Raw genomic sequence first — 10522 nt, forward strand, 5'->3', positions numbered from 1 at the left:
ATAACTTGACAGAGACACAAAAGCTTCAAGTTGTTTACTTCTGATTGATTGGTCATGCTAGAGATTGGTGGAGAGTCCATGAAAAGCGACTCCGAGTTCGAGGACATGAGCCTAGGATTTGGGAAGAGATGAAGTACCAGTTAGTGACACAATACCTCCCTGTATATTTTCAAAGAAGGCTCTTCCCTCCACAGGATTCCCATCATAATACATCTACTGCTGCCCAATCTAATGATCAACCACGTTATTTTCATGGGGAATTCCTTGAATGGATGCGTGAATTGGACATGTACTTTGACAACTACAACTTAACAGAGACACAAAAATGCCAATATGCATGTTCCCAGATGAGTGATTGTGTTCGAATGCAATAAAGAGTATGTGAAAGGCAACTTCAAGCTCAAGAATGTAAACTTAGAACGTGGGACGAGATGCAGTATGAATTGGCAGGCATGTACCTATCTAAGCATGAACGAAACATGTATTTACTTTCACCAGATGTCCAAAAGCCACCCACACTTGACAATAGCATAAATGAATCATTGGCCTCTATTGCAAAAAAGCAACAAGAGAAGACACCTCTGACCAATGAACTAGCGTCAACAGTTGAGGTTAGTGTTAAAATTTTTTCAGCCATTCCTATTGTTGAGGAAAAACTAGTCATTGATGTTCCCATCAACGAGACTCATGTGAGAGAAATCGAAGGCAACAAGGTTGCCACAATAGACAATGAAGTTGAGTCTAGGGAACTTGACACTACAACAACTGTGATGATTGTGAACAGCCAAGAAGAAGCTCCTAAGGAATTCAAGAATGAAGTTGTGTTTGAACCATCAATGGAACCGGTTGGGAACCACCAGATAGATGAACCAAAAGAGCTTTATGTTGCATTGAAGTTAGAAGAGATCAAAGGTGCATATATAGATGACCCTATGGATACATCCAAAGACGTTGAAGTTGAGCATGTGGAGTTCGTCATCCTATTAAAGTATCTTGAAGATTGAGCTCCTCACATTCTAGACTACATCTTTATTATCAAAGAGCTACCTGAATTTTTCTATGGCTTAAAGAGGGACGTGNGACATAGAGAATGGGAAGGGAAGAAGAAAGATGGGGAAGGAATAGGATCCTTCGGCTTTGATACCAATTGATGGAGGGCCGGTAGGGGTAGGGAAGAATTTCCTGAGATGTGTCTCAGAGTTGCAGGGGAGGGGGAAAATCGCACTAAGACGGGGGAAGAAGAATCACACACATAGCCCTCAGGCTCTCAACACTCAAAACTCAATTCATCATTCTATCTCTAATTAAACGATTACATGCATTTAAATAGTAAAAGAAACCCAACATTAAAAGGAAACGTACTCTAATTTGGAAACTCAAATTACTTGGAAACTAAATCCTAGTAGCTATCACCTACCTAAGTTATTGAAATAAAATATTGCAGGAGAATAAAAATAAAATCCTAAAAGATCCTACTGGTCAAAGACTCAATATGAGTCCGGTTCATCGTTCACTGGATACCCAAATGGGTATGGGCTGCTCCATGGGTGCATATCTACATCACTTACACTTAACAAAATTCTAAGACGAATTTTTTCTAAGAGAGAGAGTTTATGTAGATAAGTCACTTGGGCTTATTTTATTACAAATAAGCCTTGGGTTGTGTTATGTATGTGTTGGGCCTTTGATCCCATGGGTTTTCTTTGAAATGAATCACTTTAATGGGCCTAAAATATGGTTAGAAGGTAGAAAAACGGGATTTTATTCATTAGTTTAATTAGTTGCTATTTAATTCAATAAAGGCCCATTAGGCCATTAGTTGGTTATAAAGTCCTATATGGACTATTAGTTAGTTAGTCCTACTCTATGTTGGAGTCATAAAATCAAGTCCTAGTCCTATTTTGAATTCCTAGCTGTAGTAGGAGTGTCTAGTCATATTGGGAAACTAACTCCTAGTTGTAGTAGGAGTGTCTAGTCCTATTGGGAAACTAGTTCTTAGTATTAGTATGAATATAAACTTTCCTCTATAAATAGGGAGGCATATTGATGCAGTTTAGTTTCCTAAATAGGCTTGTTTTATTAGGAATAAGCTTAGGGTTGGGTTCCATACATGTTGGGCCTTTGATCCCTTGTGTTTTGAGTGTAATAGGCCACTTTTATGGGTCTAAAAGGGAGGATCTAAGATTGAATACGGGATTACTAGTTAGTTTCCATTTTCATTAGTTTCTTTTTTAGTTGGGCTTGATTTGAGTTATATTTGTTTCCTTAGGAGTCAAGTTATTAATTGAGTCAAGTCATTAGTAGTTAGTTTCCTTTTTCAACTAGTTTCCAATTTCAGTTTTTAGTAACTATTGTATTAGGAGAATATTTAGTTTCCTTTTTGAGGAACCTTCTATTTTGTAATTCCCTCCCCCATTAACATTATAAATAAAGAATAGGAGGCTCCTAAAAGCCTAGAATGATTTTGATAAAAAAATAATGGTTGTTGCTATTGTCTTCTTCATGAAGAGTTGTCTTGTGTTTGATCAAGGCTGAAGGAATTGGTGTTTGATCCAATTGACTCTTTGCGGTGTGAAGCCCAAGAGGTTCCTCTTCAAGTGTTCCTTTTCTTTTTCGAAGTCTTATTTTCAAAGGTTTGTTACTGTTCAAACAAATCAGGTAACAGATCTGATCTTCTAAATTTCTGGTTTCGAATTTCTCAGATTTCTCCTACCTGATCTTTCATTGATCAGACCAACCAGCCACCTGATGACTCCCCTATTCTAGTAGAGTGTTAGGCCTATTGAGAGGGTGGTTCGATCCTAATTTGGGGTCAATCAGACCTGGAATTTTATTTTTATAAAAATTCTCTCTATTCTGGCCGATTTTGGTTTCTGCCCAGAATTTTGAATCGTTTTGTTCTGGATGTTGCTGATTGGTTGCTGGTCGTATGTTTCATTGTTTAGTCTTATTAATTGGTGATTTAAGTCCTTAATTCCTTGGCTGATTATTCAGTTACAGAAGTTCTAAAATTGTTGAGATCGATGAATTTTCTGATATTTTATTGGGCTGGTTCTGGTTGTTCTTCTGATTAAAAGTTCCTGCAGTTTTGGGACTGGTTTGGTTGTCAAATCCATCCCTACATTAATGAGTTTTAAGTGAGTTTATGATAATGGTTTTATTCCTTCTAACATAGCAGTGGCGTTCAAATACTTTTATGTTAGATATAATAAAGTTGGGTAATTAATGTTACATGTGCTGACAAAAGAAGTAAAGAATGTGTATGGCATCTTCTTCATATAAATTTTTAGTTGGTTGACAAGTCCATCTTATAAGTTGATTCAAGTTGTAGCTTTCCTGATTCATGACCTAGTCAATTGGTGACTATTATAAAACATCTAGTTGGTTTGCTAGGGGGTACTTGCTCGCACTTTGGCAACCATAGGTTAATTTGCTAATGGGCTGATTTAATAAGCTCACAGTTGAACCTGTCACAGCAAATATCAGGCCTTATAAAATTTCAATTGCTCTTTTATTGGCAGCATGACTCCTGCTTTAAGAAAGCTTGTAATTGGAAATCTTTTCGAGAAAAGTCATCTTTTATTTCTTTCTGCTGGGATATGCAAGTTAAATCATGGTGTTCATGTCTAGGCATTTAGGGCGCAGAATATACAAAGTGCCAAATCAAGACTTAACGTATGTGCGGAGGACATCAGAGAACAGTTGGAAAGATTGGGTAACACTTCGGAGCTGTGTTCACAATTAGGTGCAGTTCTTGGAATGCTTGGCGACTGCTGGTATTACTTTTCTGTTCTTTTGCTTTGATTCTTCATTATAATATTTTCTTCCTTTATTAGGTTTGCATAGTTTAATTGCCTAGGTGACTACTACCTTGGCATCTAGGCATATTGACAACTAGTGTCACCTTGGTTGCCTAGGTGGGCATTTTGTTTGCCTTGATCGTCTTGTTGGTGTCACCTTGTGTCAAGGGCCCCTCCAACGTTCACAGTCGGGGCATAGTTAGCAAATTCGGATTCGGGAATTATTCGGGCAGAGAATTATTCGGAATAATTCGATTGATTAATTTAAGGATTCGGTCAAAAAAGCTTATTGGTTTTTTTTTTGTTTTTGTTTTTTTGGTTTTTTTTTTTTTAATACTGTTTAAGTGGACCGAATAATTCGGTTTAATCCGGTTCGGTCCGAATTATTCGCGTTTTATATTCACTTTTGAAAAAAGCGCGAATTTTACCGGATTTTATTTTTAATTCGGATTCGGTCAGAATTTTTGATAAAATTTGGAAAAATTCGGTTCGGGGTAGGTGAAAAAATATAAGGCGACATGCAATGCAATAAGGCGAAAATTGCCTAAGACCCAAGCAAACTGCCTGGACACCAAGGCACCGCCTTGGCGAAGCTTTGACAGCTATGCTATAAACACAGTATGAGGAAGAAACCCAAATTCTGGAGGAGCAAGTTCCTTACTAAGTGTTTTCTTTAATGGTTTGTTAATGGTTCATTGATATTCATTGTATTTAAACATTGGAAGCTGAATGCATAATTTTCATTGCAGTCGAGCGTTGGGGGATGCTGCTTCTGCAGCTACCTATTTTGAAGAGAGTGTTGACTTCCTTTCAAAGTTGCCAATGGATGACTTAGAGGTTATTGCATGTTGACTTTCCACTTGGGTTATTTTTAAGTTTTATAACAGTTCTGAATCATTTGCTAAATTCGTTCAACCATGATGATGGAAGTGTTGGCTCTTTTTGACATGTTTGTCTTCAGGTGAAACATACTGTCTCTGTTTCCCTTAATAAAATTGGTGACCTTAAATACTATGATGGAGATCTGCAAGGTGCAAGATCTTATTATTATCGATCTTTGGATGTTCGTCGAACTGCTATCAAGGATCGTTCGGATGCCCCATCCCAGGTTAGCGACCTTTTTGGGATATCACTTCTCAACCAGTTAATCCTTTTCCCATTTAACTATAGTATTATTGGCGATACTGTCAAATGGTACACACATTCAGGATGACATGGGTTAGATGATGATCAGGTTGGTTGTTGATTTTTTCTTGTTCGCTACACTTTCATTTTCATTTTGCCCAAAGAATCCAATTCAAAATTTAGAGTTATTTCTCCAAAATCATTTGAAATCTGGAAAATTTTATGTAAATGCTGATAATCATGTTTTTTCCTGGAATTTTTAACACAGGAATTTTGTTCAGTGTAAATAAACATGTGAATGATTAGAATCATAACGATACCATCCAACATGATTTTATGGTTTGGATATCTAGTTTCCTGAGCACCATAGTTGATGGAGACATCAAGGTGTGCAGACGCAAGAAGAAGAAGAAACAACCATCTTTGTGGCTGGAAGAATAGAAAGAAGAAGAAGAAAGAGGAAGAAAAAGAGGCTCGATCCAGCCTTCCCAGCGCTGGATCGAGTCTCTCTCTCTCTTTCCAGATCTCAGCAAATCTTGTGGGCCCCATTAGTTGTTAGTTTAGTAGTTTATTTTTAGAATATTCTTTTCCTTGTTAGTATTTTAATTAATTAGGAAACTACTTTACTAGTTGTTAGTTTTTAGGAAGTCTTTATTTACTTTCCAATTGACCTTTTTTTATTTTTAGTATCTAAGTTTATCATTTATGTAGTGGCCTAGGCCACGATGGAATCAATGAAAATTATTGAAAGCAGCCTTTGAGCAAACCTCCCCACCCCTCTCACGATTCTCTCCCTCTCGTTAATCCCTCTCTTTTCCCCTCTCTCGGTTCCTCTCTGTCTTGCCTCCTTTCTTTTTCTCAGTTTCTACAGTTCTACTCCTCTCCCTCTTTCTCTTGGCTGTCTCAATATTGCAGCCTTTCTATTTTTTTTTCTGGTAGTATTGTCGAAGACAGGTGCTCCTCCCTCAAGCAGCCAAGGATCGATAAAAGTACCATTGTCTTCCTGCACTACTGTTAGGGATACTGCTGCCTCTTCTTCAAGCAATCGAAGACTGGCTGCTGCACTTTATTCTCTGTACTATTGTTAACAAAGGTTGTCCTCCCTTCAAGCAAACAAGAGCTGCAATAATTTTGGATGGTTTTCTTCTACATCACTCAATCTGGGCAACAATCCTCAATCTCGGTAGACCTCGATTTCTTCTTCTCTTCTCTGTTTGGACAGTGGACAGGTAAGTAATTAAACTAAACCCCCCACCCCCATTAATCCCCTGTTATATGTTTGCAGTCCATTATCATTGAAACCAGCCCTTGCCCCTTCGTTTATGCCTGTTTTAACTACTGTTTTAAGACATTTCTTCACTGTTATGTCTCCAAAACCCTTGCTGATTTTCTATTTTAGTTGGCTGCTAGAGGACATTGATTGTTTGCATATCTTATTTGGTGTCTAGATTGATTTGTGCTGAACCTAACATTCGCATGACGTTTGTTCCTTCCCCATGTCCCCACTTGAAGCTTTAGTAAGTTATTATGTGCTTTTTCGCTTAGATTGATATTGCTTTTGGCTACATGTTGATTTGTCTTTATTTATTGCATGTTGAATCTTGTTTTGTTGAGTATATCGAAATCCCAACCTAATCCCAAGACCCCCTTAAGTTTGTTTTACCTTAATTGAGTCACTCTTGTAGGGATCCTAGTCTTCTAGGAAATCCCCTACATCATCTTGGTATTAGAGCATGGTTTTGTCTAGGTTTAGGGTAATTAGGTACTGCTGCCCTTTATTTACATGTCTTACCTTTTGAGGTCTAGTCTCCGTCACCATCTGTCTGTAATCGAGTCTGAGCTACGAGAGGGATACCATAGGTTAGAGGACACCCTTTTCCTTCTAAAGTTGGCGGGACCAAATAGCATTGGACGCTATTCCCTCCAAAAGCACATACTTAAGAGGGAGATTTCTGACCTCAAGATTGAAAGGGCTAACTACCTGTCTCAATTAGAGATTCTGAGTAGACCTTGAGTCTTTGGTGGCAACCGTACCTTGGCTGCCCATCTCCTTATGTCCACTCGTAGTGGTAGAGCATACCAGGATATGTCTGACCCTCCTAGCACCTCCACCCAATCTGAGCAATTGGCTGAATTCATGAAAACCGTCCAAGCCATACAGGAAACACAAGCTGTCCATCTCCAAGACCTTACCGATAAGCTAGCTGCCCTCGAGACAAGTGCCCAAAACCTTGATGGACAGCAAAGCCGTAACACAACTGACACTGAACCTAGGGGCAGAGGCCCTAACCCTGAGGAAGTAAACGAGAATAACCAGACTGATGGTTATGACCAGATAGGGGATAACTTCCAAGGCCTAGGGCATGGTAGGGATCGGGGTAGGGGTCGAGGCCCACCGCCAAGACTCCAGGCCCAATATGGAGATTAGGGGTGTCAATTCGTGGCCCGAACCGACTAAACCGACCGGGATCGACCGTTTATAGACCTGCCTAGCCCGGACCGTTTATTAAATGTGTTGGGCTTGAGCCCGACCTATTTATAAGTGGTCGGTATTGGTTTTGCTACTTGGACCGTCGGGCGCCCGACCGAGATCGACCGTTTAACACCCGACCGAGACCGGCCTATTGTGCACCGGCCTAGTCCGACCCTTTGATGATTGCAGAATACCTATTTTACCCCCCAAATTAAAAAGTAAAAACTAAAAAGTAAAAACATGTTCACATTTTAAATAATGGTTATATTTGGTATCATTTATTGATTTATTGTCATTTTTTTGGACTTGCATGAGTGGGCCGGAATATAAGAGCACATTTTAAAGAGGGCCCGTTTAAAAACCGGTTAAAGCCCATTTAACATTAAACATGTCCGTAGCCTGGTTAAGGCCCAACTAAAGCCCGATTAAGGTGGCCCGATTATAGCTCGAGGCCGACCGACCAAATATAAAGCGTACCATGCCCTCAATAACTAAACCCGATTAGTTAAATGGGCGGACACGGTGTAACCTTTGAAAGTCTTCAAGCCCGATTAAGCCCTATCGAAACCGAACCGGCCCGACCGGTTGACACCCCTATTGGAGATGATGAGGGTTATGAGCATCATGATAGGGGCTTTGATGTCAGACGGATGATTAAGGTAGATGCCCCTACCTACGATGGTTAGATTGATGCTAGGATCCTTCTGGATTGGATCAAGCAGATGGATAGGTACTTCGATTTCTACGATATGCCAGAGGAAGTCCGCTACCGATTTGCTAAGTTCAAGCTTATTGGAGCTTCCCAGGACTTCTGGACAGACCTAGAGTACCAGGAGGACCACCTAGGACTTGAGCCAATCACCACCTGGGTAGAAATGCAAGAACGGCTTAAGAGGGAATTTTTGCCTATCACTTATAGGCTCCAGTTGTTGAATGAAATGAATACCCTGAAGCAAGGAAAGTTGACTGTGACCGAATACATGAGCAAGTTCAATGAATTGAAAATTAGAAACCGTATTCGGGAGGATGTTGAGCATACACTATTCAGATTCCTTACCAGTCTCAACTCTGAAATTCAGTCTCGTATGGCATTCCACCTAGTGTGAGACGTTCCACAGGCTTTCAGGATAGCCTTTGAGGTGGAATCCTCCATGAGAACTTATTCTCAGAGGAAAAGCTTCCAAGCTGGGGAGTCCCAATTTAGAAAACCACCCCAAGGCTCAACTAGATTCCCAAAACCCCCTGCTGCACCACAGCGTCAATTTGATAACAAGGGTAAAGGAATTTTGGGAGAAGTACCCAAGAGTAGTGGGCAACAACAGTGCTTCAAGTGTCGCGGGTTTGGTTACTTCTCCAGAGAGTGTCCCAATAGGAATCTTTATGTCGGAGAGCAGACCCCTGAAGAAGGTGACCAAGAGGGTTTTCAGGACCATGAGTATGAGGACCATAGGCCAGATGAGACCATATTTGATGAGGACACCGAGGAGGCCGGTGACCTCAAGCTTGGCATTGTGCGTTGCATGGTCTCACAACCTATGAGTAACGATGATTGGCGACGAACTAATATTTTCATCGCTTACACATGTCATCAGGGCAAGAACTACCGCGTTGCCATAGACAGCGGGAGTTGCATGAATGTGGTCGCCAAGAGCGTGTTGCACGAATGGGCCTCAAACCTGAACCCCACCCCAAGCCTTACAAGGTTGCCTGGGTTGATCAGTCCACCATTCCCGTTAATTTGAGGTGTTTAGTTCCCCTACACTTTGCAGGATATGAGGATCGAGTGTGGTGTGATGTCCTAGAGATGGATGTTGCCCACATCATCCTAGGTAGACCCTGGTTATATAATCGGGATGTCACCAATTACGGGAAGTCTAACACCTATGTCTTTGAGTTCAAAGGGAAGAAGATTAGATTGACCCCCAGTGCCCCTAGGGAAGTTAGGGTTCCAGAACACAAGGGAAGTACATCCGAACACACCCCCACCAAAACACTCAACATTTTAAATCAACAACAATTTGAAGGAGAGTGTCAAGAGTCAGGGTGATCTATGCTCTAGTTGCCATACAGAGTAATACCGATAGATCACGCTTATTCACTGAGGCTCCTAGAGAAGTGCAACATTTGTTGAGGAAATTCGAGAGGTTATTCCTTGAAGAACTACCTGATGAGTTACCGCCTATGTGTGACATCCAGCACGCTATTGACTTAGTTCCAGGATCCTCTCTCCCGAACTTACCCCATTACCGAATGAATCCCAAAGAACACGCCGAACTCAAACGGCAAGTGGATGAACTGTTGCAAAAAGGATTCATAAGGGAAAGCCTTAGCCCGTGTGCTATACCTGCCTTGCTCACGCCAAAGAAAGATGGCACCTGGCGTATGTGTGTTGATGGTAGGGCCATCAATAAGATCACCATCAAGTATAGGTTCCCTATCCCTAGGCTTGATGACATGTTGGATATGATGGCCAACTCTTCGATCTTTTCGAATCTCAAGAGTGGGTACCATCATATTAGGGTTAGACCTGGAGATGAGTGGAAGACAGCCTTCAAGACGAAGCATGGTCTCTTTGAGTGGTTAGTCATGCCTTTTGGATTGTCAAATGCACCTAGCACCTTCATGGGGATAATGAATCAAGTGCTTCAACCATTAATTGGCAAGTTCCTTGTGGTTTACTTTGATGACATCCTCATCTATAGTAAGACCCCATCTTCCCACTTGGATCACTTACAAAAGGTTTTTCATGTGCTCTTACAAGAGAAACTCTATGTCAACCTCAAGAAGTGCACCTTCATGAGTGATCAAGTCATCTTCTTGGGATTTGTTGTGTCAGCTCAACGAGTATCTGCTGACCCTGAGAAAGTGAGTGATTGTAGAGTGGCCTGAGCCAACTAATGTCCATGAGGTACGAAGCTTTCATGGCGCAGTCACTTTCTACAGGAGGTTCATTTACTGGTTTAGTTCCATTATGTCTCCTATCACCGATTGCATGAAAAAGGAGTTTCAATGGACTAAGAGTGCTACGAAGGCCTTTAATGAGATTAAAAAGCTTATGACTGAAGCTCCAGTCCTACGCCTCCCAGATTTCTCTAAAGTCTTTGAAGTGAATTGCGATGCATCT

General features: G+C 40.8%; 1 protein-coding gene across 1 annotated transcript in view; it reads left to right on the forward strand.

Annotated features, from left to right (window-relative positions):
* Nucleotides 1-479: 479 nt before the first annotated feature.
* LOC122077884 (protein NCA1-like) overlaps nt 480-10522 on the forward strand; it is a 24160-nt gene continuing 14117 nt past the window's right edge. The window contains exons 1-4 of the mRNA XM_042643782.1: nt 480-611; nt 3631-3776; nt 4550-4637; nt 4762-4908. Coding sequence (XP_042499716.1) covers nt 480-611; nt 3631-3776; nt 4550-4637; nt 4762-4908 — 513 coding nt within the window. The remainder of the gene's footprint in view (nt 612-3630; nt 3777-4549; nt 4638-4761; nt 4909-10522) is intronic.

The sequence above is a fragment of the Macadamia integrifolia genome, chromosome 5 (genome assembly GCF_013358625.1).
Source record: "Macadamia integrifolia cultivar HAES 741 chromosome 5, SCU_Mint_v3, whole genome shotgun sequence".
Lineage (NCBI taxonomy): Eukaryota > Viridiplantae > Streptophyta > Magnoliopsida > Proteales > Proteaceae > Macadamia > Macadamia integrifolia.